The sequence below is a fragment of the Dryas octopetala genome, chromosome 8 (assembly GCF_963921425.1).
Source record: "Dryas octopetala chromosome 8, drDryOcto1.1, whole genome shotgun sequence".
Lineage (NCBI taxonomy): Eukaryota > Viridiplantae > Streptophyta > Magnoliopsida > Rosales > Rosaceae > Dryas > Dryas octopetala.
In genome coordinates this window covers 7458307-7474519 of record NC_141373.1, presented here as the reverse complement: position 1 = coordinate 7474519, position 16213 = coordinate 7458307, and the positions used below count along the sequence as shown (strand labels likewise).

The following is a 16213-nucleotide window of genomic DNA, read 5'->3' as shown; positions in this document are numbered from 1 at the left end:
AGTGATTAATAAAACAAGAGCAAATTACAATTTAGTACCTCAACTTTACATGTTATTTCAACTTAGTATCTCAACTTTAAAAACTTGCAAAAAAGTACCTCAACTTTCATTTTGTATCAACTTAGTACCCCAACTTTGAAAACTTGCAAAAAAGTACCTCAACTTTCATTTTGTGTTAAAATAGTACCTCCGTTAGTTTTTCTGTCAAAGTGGCAGGGGTATTTTCGTCTTTTTCTTAAATTTTAAAAATAATAATTTTTTTTAATAAAAAAATTTTATGAAATTTTAAGAAATTGTTTTATTAAAAAAAATTATTATTTTTTAAATTTAATTTTATGAAAAAATTTCATAAAATTAATAAAAAAAATTTTTATTAAATTTTTTAAATTTTATGAAAATTTTTTTTATTTTAAGAAATTTTTTTATTAAGAAAAAATTATTATTTTTTAAATTTAAAGAAAAGATGAAAATACTCCTGCCACTTTGACAGAAAAATTAACGGAGGTACTATTTTGACACAAAATGAAAGTTGAGGTACTTTTTTGCAAGTTTTCAAAGTTAGGGTACTAAGTTGATACAAAATAAAAGTTGAGGTACTTTTTTGCAAATTTTCAAAGTTGGGGTACTAAGTTGAAACAACATGTAAAGTTGAGGTACTAAATTGTAATTTGCTCATAAAACAATATCGAATGTTAGAGTACCTAGAAAGAACATTTTCTCATAAAAGAATGATTCATATAGGGTCTTCTCTTCTTTGCCTTGGCTGACTTGAAATATGATGTATTAGTCATTACAGTTTACAATTTACTTCCTTCAAAACGAGGTATCACTTTTAGGAACTTGGCTAAACCTTCCTCTTTAACCATTCTAGCTATAAATTTTAGAAAAAACTCACTCCAACAATTTCTTCATCCTCTAACTATTTTAGCTTTTACCTATTGGTTAGCCAAATCTTGCTCAAAAAGAGAGAGCATATAGCTATTAGCCTATTAGCCAAACCTCTCTTTGATATTGAAAAATTAGGCTAAATTATGATTTTGGTTACTGTAGTTTGAGCCAAGTTCCACTCAAGTAGTTGTAGTTACAATTGTCTCAATACTTGGTATTGTATTTTCCAAATTTATTTTTGTCAATTTGTTTTGCATAAAAAGTCTTTTTAGGTGGTAAATTGGATTTTTTAGGTTGAAAAACTTGACGAAATTAAGCAATTAAAACAATTAGTAAACTAACTAACCAAATGAGATAGTTGAAACTGCATGTATCTTAGTAGAACTTAGTCCAAGCTACAAGTACCAAAATTATAATTTAGCCTAAAAAGAGACATAGTTTGGCTTAGATGCAATTGCCACATTTTTTTTTCTTTATAAAGTATTTGTTACTTTAAAAAAAAAATGAAATAATAAAAAATTTAAGATTAGGTGGCTAAACATTTTTGGTGTGAAATTCTAAAAATGGTTTGCTAAACAACTCTTTAACTACTTTAGCTAAAAGTATAGTCAACATTTGGCTATCCTTGTTGAATTCGCTAGTCCATCTTAATCTAATCCTTCCTTTCACACCACGAATCGATTATGCTGATTCAGTGCACCATGTTAATGATTATAATAACATTATTGGAGAACAATGGGGTAGGACAAGTCCTAATTGATATAACTGTGATCACGATTCTGCAAAATTAAATGAACAAACGAAATTCATGTGTCTACAACAACATCTCAATAGACAGTGTAATCTATGATTTGATTTTTATATAAACAATGGTGTGGTAAATGTGTTTGGTAGAAATCACGCTTCAAGGTCCGAAATTGCACAAATGGGAATCATTTATTGAATGGAAGCATAGAAGTATTTTAATATCTATCTATTCCTCAATTAATGGTACACATTATTTGATAAACGAATATATTTGAGCCTAACATTATTGTAGTCTTGCCTCCAAGTCTCCATCTTATTTATACCCAATCTTTCAGTTCATTGTTTTAATCAAGCCCTTTAAGCCAACGTTCTCTCATATTGTGATTTCTACTTCATCACCATCGTCATTCTGTGACCATGGAAACTAAATCCCATCAGCAGCTTCACATTTTCTTCTTTCCATTTCTGGCTCAAGGCCACGGCATACCCCTCAATAACATAGCCAAATTATTTGCTTCTCATGGTGTAAAATCCACCATAATAACCACTCCTTTCAATGCACCACTCTTCACCGAAGCAATCCAAATAAGCATAGACATGGGGTTTGAAATTGAACTTCTTCTCGTCAAGTTCCCATCTATTGAAGTTGGGTTGCCTGAGGTTGTGAGAGTGCTAACATGCCTACAACCGAAGAGATGACAGAAAAATTCTTCAAAGCTTGAGCGCTGCTTGAACCACAGCTTGAGCAGATTTTGGACCAACATCTTCCTCACTGCCTTGTTGCCGATGCTTTCTTTCCTTGGGCTACAAGTCTTGCTGCCAAGTTTGGGATTCCAAGGCTCATATTTCATGGGACTGGTTTTTCCCTTTGTGTGCTTCATTAAGTGTGATGCAGTATGAGCCTCACTTGAAGGTGTCATCTGATTCAGAATATTTTACCATCCCCAATTTCCCAGTTGAGATCAAGTTGACAAGAAACCAAATTCCCAGTTGAGATCAAGTTGACAAGAAACCAAATACCGTTTTTAAAGAAAAATGATGAAACAGTATTAACCAAGTTGTTCAAAGCATCCATGGAGTGTGAGGCAAGGAGCTATGGGGTTATTTTTAACAGCTTCTATGAACTTGAGACAGTTTATGCAGATCATTACAGGAATGTGTTTGGGAGGAAGGCTTGGCATATCGGCCCGGTTTCATTATGCAACAAAACAGATAAAGTAGAAAGGGGAATGGAAGCCTCCATTGACGAACATGATTGCTTGAATTGGCTTAATTCGAAGAAACCCAACTCAGTTGTTTATGTATGTTATGGAAGCATGACCAACTTCACTGATTGTCAGCTCCTGGAAATTGCAATGGGGCTTGAGGCTTCTATGCAGGAATTCATTTTGGTTGTGAAGAAAGGAAAGAACGATAAAGAGGAGTGGCTGCCTGAAGGGTTTGAGAAGAGAATGGAAGGTAAGGGACTGATCATAAGAGGTTGGGCTCCCCAAGTGCTGATTCTTGAGCATCAAGCAATTGGAGGCTTTGTGACTCATTGTGGGTGGAACTCTATACTTGAAGGAGTGTCTGCTGGGGTACCAATGGTCACATGGCCGGTGTCGGCGGAGCAGTTTTACAATGAGAAGTTGGTGACTCAAATACTCAGAATTGGGGTTGCTGTTGGTGCACAACATTGGGCTTTATTTTTGGATGTGAAGAGGAAAGCCAGTGTGAAGAGGGAGGCCATAGAGAAGGCTGTGACTGCAATCATGGTGGATGATGAAGCAGAGGAAATGAGAAGCAGAGCCAGGGAGCTTGGACAGATGGCAAGGAGGGCTGTTGAAGAAGGTGGTTCATCTTTCTTGGATTTAACAGCTCTAATTGAAGAGTTGAGGTCCCATTGGTCTTGAAGCTTAGACAAATCAGTGAAACACCATTATACTAACATTTTGTGCTTTAAGAGAGAAAGTCACATCCACTAGTAATTTAAATTATTAGAACATCTCATACATGTAAAATTTCAAATTATTAGCAAAATAAAAGGCATTTGATTCAACTGTTGTAACAAGCCAATAGAATCCTAATGCAATGGTGAAGAACTGGAGGCATTGATGCAAAGAAACCCAACTCGGCTGTTTATGTATGCTTTGGGAGTGTGGCTAAATTGACTGCTTCAATTCCCATCTCAAGGAGATTGCAATGAGGCTTGAAGCTTCTGGGCAGAAATTCATTTGGGTTGTGAGGAAAGTGAAAGATAAGGTGGGCAAGATGATTAATATGTAGCCGGCCAATTGATGCTAGTCTGTAAAACAATTTGCGGTTTATTTAGATGCTCTGGCCCAATTATGTCCTTACAACTTTTGTCTTTTCAATCCTCTTCCTCTTGGGGGGTTTCCTTTGTGGGCCTTTTTTGGGCTTTTATAAGAGTTACTGTTGAAATAAAAAAATATAAAAGAAATCATTGTTATATTGATATATATGTCTTAAGACAAAAATAATACATACTGAGAATTTTTCTTATTCCTTCAAATCATGCACGGTGTTCCATAAAAAAAAAAAAAGAGTTATCTTCGATTTTGATATCTGAATTTTGGTCATTATCCTAATTAAATACAAAAATTATTATTTGTTCAAATTTCATATCCGAACTTTTATTTTATCCAAAGGTTTAAATTTCGAAGTTTTCGGCGAAATTTCGGCGAAAATTTCGTTTTTTCGGGGGTCTGAAATTTTAACACCAATTCGACCGAATTTCGGTAAATTTCGGCGAAATATTCGAAATTTCGCCGAAATTTCGAGTGAAATTTCAGATACCCTAAATGCAAATTTTTTTGAATTTGAGGGAAATTTCCACGAAATTTCGCTTAAATTTCATCGAAATTTAGGGAAACTTCGACGAAATTTCCCTCAAATACCCAGTAACCCAGCAAACCCCAGCCCCCAGCGCACCAAATTTCCCTCACTCCCTCACTCCCTCAAATACCCAGCCTCACAATCTCACCTGCATAGTCGTCGGCGCACACCTCCATCGAAAGCTAAGGCCCGATCTGTAGTGCACACCTTCGTCGGCACACACCTCCTTCGTCTTCTCGGCTCTGTCTCTTCTCTCTCTCTCGCCTCTCTCCTCCATCGTCTCGGCTTGCAGCGCCGTTCTTGGGCGTCGCTATCTTCTCGGCGCCGTTCTCGGCTTGCAGCGCCGTTCCGGCCACCTTGAAGCCCCCTGAAAATCTGAACCCAGTTTGTGCGAAGCCGAAGTGCCATACTGCCAAGTCTGCTACTCTGCCTCTGCCATCAACCCGTGACTTGAGTCTCTAACAATCGGTATGAAAAATTGAAAATAGTGTTGACTGTGTTGTATAAGTATAAGTGTATAACTTGTATACTTGTATTCATTGTTTTTTTAATTAGAGTTTTATAGTTTTTGTTTTTGTTTTGTTTTTATTTGGTCGAAAACAGGTTCCTGTGGACTTATTCTTAGACTTTACTTTGATTTTAGAAGTTTGACTGTTCAATATTCTTATAAGAATTCGTTTTGAATTTTTGATACATTATTATTTATTTTAAAATCTTTTATGCGGTTGCCCTGAAAATTGAACCATTTAATAGTCAAATATAAAATATCCTATTAAAAAGTAGTCATATATAAAATAAAATAAACACTAACATAATAGCTAGCCAACTTCGATCTCCACATTGCAATTAATTACTTTAATCTCATATTTTGAACATTCTGAATAAGAATTAGTCCTGATTCTGTGGGCTGTGGCTGTACCGCTGTAGTTAGATTTCATTTTCAATCAAGTTTCTAATTTCTATAGTTAGGTTCTATTTTGAATTAGGTCCATCAGTCCATGTCTTAAGGCCGTGACTGTGAGTAATAGTCTAATAGACTAATCTAAAGTTCTAAACTCTAAACTGTCTAATAGACTTAACTAACAGTGTAAATGTCTAAATTAATGTATCATGTATTGATGTATATGAGTATATCTGTATGTATGAGGTTGAGTATATCATTTACCCACTTTTAAATATTATCTAACATCAATTGATCAATATCATATTTTGGGTTTACATGTAAATTATATTGATCTTGGGTTGATTTATATAAGATAAATTATATTGATCTTGGGTTGATTTATATAGATTTGGAATTAATTGTATAATTTTGGGTTGATTTTGATTTGTATAAGTGTATGATTTTGAGTTAATTTTGAATCTTTAATCGTATAATTTTGGAATTGATTGTATAATTTTAGGTTGAATTTGATTTGTATGATTTGTGTAATTTGTATGATATATAAATATTGATATGGAAGTTGAAAGTGGTGATATGATATGATTATGAAATTGGAATTGGTATGATTTGTTAATAATTAATATGGAATTTGTATGATTTGTTAATAGTATCTAATATGTATCATGTTAATTTCTTGGTGATATACTGATATGATATTAATATGAAATTTAATTGTTATTGTGTTATTGTGTATGTCTTTTTAATATTAGGAATTTAGGATTCAATGGCCAGTGGAGGGAGATCACGTGATCCAGCTTGGGATCATGCCGATCCACTACCGGGTGGCAGACAAGGTTCAATATGCAAATATTGTGGCCTTGTAATGAAGGGTGCTGGAGTGACACGCTTGAAATACCACCTTAGTGGTATAGATCCTGGACACAATGTGCAGCGATGCAATAGTGTCCCACTAGAAGTGAAACAATTCATCATTGCAGGGATGCAACACAAACAACACCAAAAAAGCAAAAAAATACAAAGGATGGAAGAGCTCAGAGAAGAGCTTCGAGGACAAAGTCAGATTGAGCTGAGTGATGATGATGAGGATGATGATGATGAGGATCATAATGATGATATGGGGCCTCAAGAGCGAAGAGAATTTCGAGCTGCACTTCGAGCCTCTAGAGCAGCAGAATGGGAGAGGGAACACTTACATAAAGTCCCAAACAGGGGACAAGGTTCTGGGTCTAGTAGTGGTGCACAGATGCGAAGAGGATCAAGCATGAGGGAATCACGACCAACACCTCCAGTAGCACCAAGCTTGTACAAGGCAGCTCAAGCACGCCAAAAGAGTGTTAAAAATCTCTTTTCCGGAGGGTCAATCAAAGATGGGATGCAACGCTTGATCAGCAAGTTATTCATATATGAAAATGTTCCTCCTTCAAAAGCAGCATCTCATCATTTCAAAAATTTGGTGATAGGATGTCAACAGGCAGGAGTAGGAGTGGAACCTCCAACACCCTATCAGATACGCACCGAATTTTTGGACCAGGAGTTTCAAGAAATGCAAGAGCATGTAAACAAATTGAAGGCCGATTGGGCAACTTATGGTTGCACAATCATGTGCGATGGTTGGACAGGTCCAACCAAACTGTCTATCATAAACTTCATGGCCTACTCAAGAGGGAAGTCGGTATTCCTTAAGTCCGTTGATTCTTCAGATTGCATAAAGGATCATAAATATATTTATAGGCTACTGAAGGATGTAATCACGGAGGTTGGAGAGGAGAATGTTGTTCAAGTTGTGACCGACAATGGTTCCGCATTTGTCAAAGCAGGTAAGAAGTTAATAAACAAATACAATGTGTACTGGACGTCGTGTGCAGCACATTGCATTGATCTAATGTTTGAAGAGATGGGGAAGAAAGAGCAGGTTGCTAATGTGATTAAAAAAGCCAGAATGATCACGAATTATATTTACAACCATAACTGATTGTTGGCAAAGATGCGAGAGATCACGAAGGGAGATATTGTTCGTCCTGGTGCCACCCGATTTGCTACAAACTATATTGCATTGGATAGTTTGTATGGTAAGATGATGGGGCTGAAGCAATTGTTCACCAGTGATGATTGGGGTCGTAGCAATTTTCGGCGTTCAGATGCAGGCATCACGGTTGAAAATATAGTTCTTGATCACTTTTTTTGGCAACAGGTGTATAAGGTGTGCGGTCTGTTTGAACCTCTCTACGTAGTTTTACGTATTGTCGACACAAAGTGTATCCTACAATGGGATCAATTTATGAGTTGATGCGTGTCGTCAAAGAAGAGCTAGAAAAAAAACAGGGTGCACGGTGGGTAATAAAAATCATCAACGATCGATGGTTTAAAACGTTACAACACGATTTGCACGCAGCAGGTAACCCAATAATTTATTTGTTATTTTGGTTCTGCATTTTTTTTTAATTGATTTAGCTTTCAATTAATGAACTAAATTACTAATTATATATTTCTATATTTACTTGATGCATGATTGCAGCCTATTATTTGAATCCTCGCTATCAATATAGACTTGGCGTTGGAGATGATGGTGAACTTATTCGGGCTGTGCACAATGTATTCTCCAAATTGGATCCCTATTCACCAGAAGTTGGCCAATTTGGAAATGAGGTAAAAATAATTTGCCATAAGGCCTATAAGAATCCTTACGAAAAATATTAATACTTTATAGAATTTGATTGTCTTAAATTATTTATTTGATTGATATTGTATAATTTGTATTGTATTTGTATCTAGTTAATATATTTTAAAGATGCCCGAAAAATGTTCGGAGAGCGAGCTGCAAAGGCCGCTAGATCACGAATGTCTCCTAGTGAGTATACATCTTACTTGTATTAGTTAGATTAACTTAATTATTTATTTTTATAGTTACACTTACACAAACAAATTTTTCATTTCAGGTGAATGGTGGATCATGTATGGGAGTGATGCGCCTACTCTGAGGAAGTTAGCCATCAAAGTTTTATCACAAACGGCGTCATCATCAGCTTGTGAAAGAAACTGGAGCACTTTCGCACTCATACACACCAAACAACGAAACAGGCTCTCATATAGTAGGTTAGAAAAAATGGTATATTGCTACTATAATATGAGGCTTGCACTTCGAGACAAGAAAGCAGAGAAGGATCGCGTTGATGAATATGATCCGCTAGATATATATGATGCTGCTATAGGGGATGATGATGTGGAGGAAAACCAGCTTTATCAGTGGATTAGGCCCCTCCATTTAGATGATGATGCAGGCAATCCAGACCCTGATATTGCAGGTCAAGCACGTCAGGAAGGTATCAATGTGGACAGAGTTCTAAATGAGGAGGTGAGCCCTACTACAAGTTTGAATGAACTTATGCAACCAAGGTCGACACATCATACTGAGCCAGTTCCCACTAATCCTTCTCGATCAGGAAACTCTAGCACAAGATCGGGCACTCCTACCAACAGTGGAGGTAGAGGTAGTGGTGGTGGTGGTGGTGGAAATGAAGATGTCACTGGACATTCTCAAGAGTATATGAGCCCATTTTCTGTCGAAGCACACTACACACATGCAACACAAGATGAGGATCATGGGAGTAGGCGTGCTGGACCAGGAATTGGTGCCATAGGAAAAGACTATAGTCGCAGACAAAGAGGTCATGAGAGTTTGGCACAAGAAGAAGAAGATTCATTATCCACCACTTTTGGCTCTATGGGGGTAGGAAGTGACAATTACAATTATGGGCAAAACCCTCCAATATTCTACCCACCACATCTGCCTTACTTGGTTGAGTCTGATAGTAACTCATTGGCACAACAAGAGACAAACTCTTCAAATGAGTATGCTTATGGGCAAATTCAACCACAACAGGTTCCTGATCCATATGGTTGGCATGTTGGCAATTACATGCAAAATTATGCTGGAGAAGTATCTTGGGATGATTATTCTTCACATTACACCTACTCTGGACATGATGATACTGAAGACAACGGAAATTTTGAACCTCCTAGAAACTCTATGTGGTATTGATTACTTTTGTAATTCATGTGGCAATATTATAGTAAAAATAAAATTGAGGTGTTAATGTGTTATTGAAGTAATTATTAATTAGTGAAGCATTTTTTTAACAGTATTTGCCTCCAGCGCGCATTATATTCATCACATATCACATGAAACCTACCATAGAATTTGGTTTTTTTCAATGTTTTTTATCAATGTAGTAGATAATATGTTAAATAAACATATGGTGAAGTTTCATTCAAAATTTCCGTCGTTTCCGTCGAATTTTTGTCGAAATTTAAAAATCTTCGAAATTTCTGTCGAAATTTCCATCGAAATTTCCTCGAAATCCGAAATTTTATTCCTTGATTTTATCCCAATTTGAATATAATATGACTTCCGTCAAATAATACTAACAAAAAAATTTACCATGGGTATAAGATTCGTGAATGTACTAAATTTACCATGGGCATAAGATATATGTGTGTAAGGCACATAATCAAAGTCTGATAGAATTATTTAATAAAAGTCATATTATATATCAAATTGGGATAAAGTTAAAATTTGAATTTAAAATTGAGGCAAGTAAAAGTTCGAGTATCTAATTCGGACAATAGTTAAAGTTTAGCTATCAATATTGAAAGAACTCAAAAAAGAAAGAAAAAAAAAAAAAAATCATGTACAGTAGCTTATGAATTATGACTCATCTCAAGTTCGTTGTAAATCCACACTCTATATAGCAAGTTGAGATAACACAAATGTCAATATTGTATTACTGTGTGTGTAATTGCATAAAACAGGTGAGTTTATAATATATTAAAGATTAGTGTTTTCTAAGGACAAAGATTACTTTATATATATATAAAATAGTAAATATTCTCACTACAAGGCTAACTCAATAATTGAGATGTGATAATCTCAAATATATATTGACCAAACAACTAATCCAACGGTGGACATTAGTTTTGTACTCAGGTGCAACTATTAAGTCTATTATTATATTTTAGGGTTAAATACATTTTTGGTCCACGAATTTTGGGTAGTTTTTTAATTTAGTCTACCAATTTTAAAATGTGACAAAAATAACTTCGAATTATCTAATTTGTATCAATTCAGGATTTTTCGTCCAAATATCTAACGGAAGCTGACGTGGCGCACTTTGTGGTCACCTCTTTTATTTTATTTTCGATTTTTTTTTATTTTCTTATTTTTATGAACTTTAAAAATTAATTAAAAATAGCTTCGGACTCATAAAAATACACGGAAAATTCCTACAACCTCGTCTTAACTAGTACTAATTTATTATGGGGCCAAATTACCAATTTACCCTCTGAGAGTTTCTAAAAAATTTGGGAAGTCCAAATTTATTTTATAGAGGAAAATAAATTTTCCTCTAAGACCAAGAGGTCTTTTGGGTAGCAAGTGTTCACGAGAAAGGTAGTGTTAGTTTTTAGAAGACCAACGGTGCGAACCTCGTATTTTTTGGAGCTCGGGAGATTATTCTATGAATTTCAAAAGAGTCTAGAGTATTTTAATTTTTTTAGAAATAAATTTGGACTTCCCAAATTTTCTGGAAACTCTCAGATGTCAAATTGGTAATTTGGCCCCATAATAAATTAGTACTAGTCAAGACGAGGTCGTAGAAATTTCCGTGTATTTTTATGAGTCCGGAGCTATTTTTAATTAATTTTTAAAGTTTATAAAAATAGGAAAATAGAAAAAATTTGAAAATAAAATAAAAGAGCTGACACCACGTCAGCGTTTAACGGCCACGTCAGCTTCCGTTAGATATTTGGACGGAAAATCCTGAATTGACACAAATTGGATAATTCGGGGTTATTTTTGTCACGTTTTAAAATTGGTGGACCAAATTGAGAAACCGCCCAAAGTTCGTGGACCAAAAATGTATTTAGTTAGCAAAGTAGTCGGTAAATATAGTAGATATAGTTTTATTCATTTGACTTTCTATGAGACTTGATATATTGTATGATGGTTATAATCTCCTAGAGCAAAAAATTAGAGCTGGGTTTGAGTCGACCCATTAGATTTGTTATGTTTTTACATGCTAATGTGCTATGTATGCTTGAAACTATTGACAAAAATATAAAAAGTTTTTCTACATTTTGGTGTTTAAAAGAATAAAGGAAAACTTCTCAAAGAAAATAAAAGAATAAAGAAAAAAATTTGCTGGTCTGATAAGTTGTTTAATACTTAATTACAGGTCCAATAGCTTTCAAATTTGAAAATTTAACGAAGGATCCATTGGAACTTGTTCTGAACCAATACTCGTGGACGAAGGTGTGCAATTTATCTGCATCTGGCTTTAGTAATTTCCTATGAATGATTATTATATTATATAATATTTTCTAGCCAATTGATGGATGGTTATGTTCTGATCATAGTTATATCAATTGGTCCTCCCTTAATTTGTTTTCAAGTAGCAAACATAATATTTTTGGATGCTCCTGCTGGTACTGGTTTCTCATACTCCACAACTTCTAAAGGGTACAACACTAGTGACACCATGCATGCAAGACGAGCTTATGAGTTTCTCCAAAGGGTGAGTAATGAAGATCAATTTTGCACAAAATTAATTCAAACTAAAGATAAGATTAGTTCAAGAACCCAAAATTGGTTACACGTACCTCTTTTCCCCATGGTTATGAAACAAACCAGATGACCCATCTGTCAAAAAATAAAGAAGAAGATAATACGACCCGTGTACATATTATCATACGAAAATTGTTTATAATCGATATATACTGTTGATGCTCAAAAGTGGTCGAGTAGTCAACACTAGGACTGTGAATGGGTCGGGTTGGGTCCATATCGGCCAAACAACCGATTCATCTGACCAACCCGACTTTGCCTATTTCTTACAATCGACAACCGACCCGACTATTGTGGGTCGGTTTATGGTTGCGCAACCAACATAGTCGGTTGAGTTGGGTCGGTTGGTTGAATACACTCCAAAAACAGACACAAGATGGTTGTCCAAGTGACATGTCCGTTACTGAGTACCCTAAACCCTAATCACTGCTACTGAGTACCCTACACTAACAGACACAAGATGTGAGCGATAAGGGAACCAGTGTGGTACTAGAAAAAGACCTTTCGACACTCAAGTCAGTGTTGGGTAGGAGGTCGAGCAAAATAACAATAGCAGTGATTGTTATCGTACCTTTCAAGAATGACAAAAGCTTTTGTAGTACTGTATCTACTGATGTCATTTGCTTGCGGAGAAAGCCGATGATGACACGTGTCTCTGTGGTACCCTTCCACCGAGGTGCGCCGGTAGGTGCAGCCTTCTTCTATGCAATCTGTACACGTGGAGAGAATTTCACTAGAGGTATGGTGCGGTTGACTATAGAAGAGCACGAAGAAGTGTTCAGCATCAGAAAGGGGTCAGAGTATTGGCCAGTGTCAAGACTCTAAGTATTGGTTGGGAGCCGAGCATGTGTCTAGTGTCTGAGTCAGGGATCCGAGCACATGTCGGATTTCCGAGCATAAGTCGGGACCCCGAGCTCATGTCAGGAGTCCAAGCATAAGTATGTCGGGACTTCGAGCACATTTCGGGAGTTCGAACATAAGTCGGGACTTCGCTTATTGGGCTTGGGCCTTAGTTATGAAACGGGTTGTCGCTTGAGTTATTCTAAGACCTATGGTTCTACTCGGTTGAGAGTAGATACGAACATATGCAATATTACTTTTTGCTTTATTGTAAGTTCTTTTTCACTCTTCTAATCATTGTTCACCTTTTAATTCTCTACTATATTTGTTTTTGTTTGTTTTAATTCTAGTAATCTATTACAAATTTAAAAATTATGAATACATGAATGAATGTAATCTTGCAAAAAATAAATATAATTTTTTTTTTTTTTTTTTTACTCACATACTACTAGATTTATCGTACACAAATAAAATGAAAAGTTAGACAAAATAGAGAAAAAAATAAAAGAACAGAGGATTCAAATCTAACATGTTATCGTATCAGTCCTTTCCTTCAAGTCCTTTTGAACAGTGGTTTCTGCTGGTACTTCAAGTCCTTTATCTTTTGTCAGTCCTTTCCTTCTTTTCTGTTGAGGGCTTTCTTTTGTGGGTTCTGTTTGGTTGTAGTGTTTTGTGGGCCTTCTTTTGGGCTTATATAAAATGTTGATTTTGAAATATCACTGATTATGCCAACAAAAAATACATATGTATATATATATATATATCACTGATTAATTCTCGCATGCACATTTGAATCATCCACACTTGGTTTGGACAAGATTCTATGCGGGAAATTTTTTGTACCAATCTTTAATGATAAATTTTTGAATTAATTACCCTAAGCTACCTTTTATTTATTGTTTTTACTCTCTAGTACACCAATTAATTTTTTTTAATAACAAGGTAAGTTGCTATCTTGAAATCTGGTCAATTGCCATTTTATTTTCTTTTTGTCATTCTCTTTCTTCTCTCTTCTCTCTTCACGCTCATCTTCTCTCTTTATCCCCCCCACTATGTCTCTTTTCTCTTTCTTCTTCATCATCTTCTTGTTCTTCTTCTTCGCAGAGCAAGCACTTCCAGGACGAACACCACCACCACGAGCAGCTCCGCGATCTGTTCGTCATCCAGCTTTGCCATTTTGCCGCTGCCCGCCACTGATTTCGATCCAATTTATCAATTAATTAAATAATTCAGATCCCGACTTTTCTCTCTTCTTATCAAGGTCTGTGCATGAGTATGTTTAGGTTCTTGATTTTTTTTTTTTTTTAGTTCAGTTTCAGAAACTGCAGTTTTCTGCAGTTTCAGAAACTGCAAGTGAACTGAAACTGCAATTTCTGGAACTGCAAGTGAACTTTCTGCAGTTTCTGGAACTGTAAGTGAACTGAAACTGCATTTTATGGAACATTGCAAGTGAACTGAAACTGCAGTTTATTGGAGTTGCAGTTACTAACTGCAGTTTCTGAAACTGCAAATGAACTGAAACTGCATTTTATTTGAGTTGCAACTGCAGTTTCAGAAACTGCAAATGAACTGAAACTGCAGTTTATTTGAGTTGTAAGCTTGCAGTTACAGTGTAAGTGAAACTGCAAGTGAATTGAAACTGCAATTTATTGAAGCTGCAGGCTTGCAGTTGCAGTTACTAACTGCAAGTGAAACTGCAGTTTCTGAAACTGCAAAGTGAACTGAAACTGCAGTTTTTTTTTTTAAGTTGCAGGCTTGCAGTTGCAGAACGATACTTGTGAGTGAATATAAACAATTGTTGATTTGGTAAAGTTGAAGAAAGAGATCGATTTGGCAAAAAAAAAAAAAAAGATCAATTTTGGACTGTTTGTGTAGTTGGTTTGGTTGTGATGCGTTTCTTTTGGAAGGTGTCCGCATGTTATATTTTGGGGGGCTGGTAGATAGTGTGTGCAAGTTAATAAAAATAGATTGAGTGGTTTTGGTTAATATTTTGCTTTGTTAGTACCTTATAATTAATGGACTCTAAATTTTTTATGCATAAAAAGTTCACGGATTCCCATATAGGAGGATTCCGTCTAAATAAGCTTACTGTATAAAATAAGCATGAAAAATTCCCATACAAGATTTCGTTTGGGCTAAGTATGAACTATCTGGGAAGTTAATGCGAGAATCACCCAATTACTTAAAGAAAATACATACTGATATAAATTGTTTCCTTTTCCTTGAATTCACGCTCAGTGGCTTATGACTCATCCCAAGTTTCTTGCAAATCCACTCTACATTTCTGGGGATTCTTACTCAGGCAAGATTGCTCCCATCATTGTTCAGGAGATTACTAATGGTAATTACTTGCAAATATGATAAACGCATATGGTGTGTCATGTGTGTGAGAGATTTAAAATTTTTTTATGCAAAATTCAATTAGTAACATAATTACTCAACGCATGAGTTTTAGTTCAAGTGATACTAAGAATAAAGTAGTAAATCTTGGATTCAATTTCTGTTTTATGTTAGAAAACAAAAACAAATGAAAAGACTTTGAATCTCAAAGTACTTTTTATTTTTATTTTTTTATCAACAATTGTCGTTTATAATATTTGAACTCAGGACCTTCTTTCGACAATAGGGAGATTAAGTGTCATTCACTAAACTAAATGATCATTGGCGAATCTTAAAGTATTTGAATTGATGACATCCTAACTAATTAATAATTAATTAAATACCTGATTATACTTTCAGATCGAGTTCAACACATTGTGCTACAATTTCATTTTCTCTTCATTTGTTAATGGTAGGTATTGATGCTGGAATGGAGCCACCTTTGAACCTCAAAGTACTTAAATTGACATTCCCATTAACTACCTTAGCATAAGTTCATATTCATATCATTGTGTTAGAATTTGGTTTTTCTTTAATTATTTGATTTAGGGATACATAATAGGCAATCCAATTACAAACGAGAATGAAGACGTTAATTCAAAAATTGAATACGCACATCGCGTGGTGCTTATATCAGATAGAATATATGAGGTATATCGCAATGCAAATTTTTTTCCCAACATGTATATTAATTCATACTTTAACAAATGAATTAGTAGTTTTAAATTAAATTTGAATATTACTTTATTCATGTATTTTTTAAAGTCAACTAAGAGGAATTGCAAGGGGGACTACCTAGATGTAGATCCAAAAAATCTATTGTGCCTCAACGATCTTCAAGCTGTCGAGGAGGTAAGTGGTTCACTACTTTTCAAAAACAATATAAATGTTGTTAAAAATTAGATTATAAATGTTGTCAGACTGTATAAAATTATATTATAATTGTCATCATCCTGTAAAATTAGATTATATTTATCTTCGATTAAATTGATAATTAGTAT

The 16213-nt window shown here is 35.0% G+C and overlaps 2 protein-coding genes and 3 pseudogenes across 2 annotated transcripts; all 5 read left to right on the top strand.

Moving 5' to 3' along the window:
- The first annotated feature begins 1913 nt into the window (after positions 1-1913).
- LOC147276718 (UDP-glucose flavonoid 3-O-glucosyltransferase 7 pseudogene) lies at positions 1914-2629 on the top strand (annotated as a pseudogene).
- A 27-nt stretch (positions 2630-2656) lies between these two features.
- On the top strand, positions 2657-3533 carry LOC147276717 (UDP-glucose flavonoid 3-O-glucosyltransferase 7 pseudogene; annotated as a pseudogene).
- Positions 3534-6137: 2604 nt separating this feature from the next.
- On the top strand, positions 6138-7816 carry LOC147276716 (uncharacterized; annotated as a pseudogene).
- A 330-nt stretch (positions 7817-8146) lies between these two features.
- Positions 8147-9413, top strand: LOC147276715 (uncharacterized). Its single transcript, XM_086254280.1, has 2 exons — positions 8147-8222; positions 8311-9413. Exons 1-2 carry the CDS (start codon positions 8174-8176, stop codon positions 9411-9413), a joined length of 1152 nt encoding a protein of 383 aa, XP_086110406.1. The 5' UTR covers positions 8147-8173.
- Positions 9414-11760: 2347 nt separating this feature from the next.
- On the top strand, positions 11761-15967 carry LOC147276714 (serine carboxypeptidase-like 18). Its single transcript, XM_086255547.1, has 4 exons — positions 11761-11943; positions 15072-15174; positions 15629-15666; positions 15762-15967. Exons 1-4 carry the CDS (start codon positions 11761-11763, stop codon positions 15921-15923), a joined length of 486 nt encoding a protein of 161 aa, XP_086111673.1. The 3' UTR covers positions 15924-15967.
- The last annotated feature ends 246 nt before the right edge of the window (positions 15968-16213 follow it).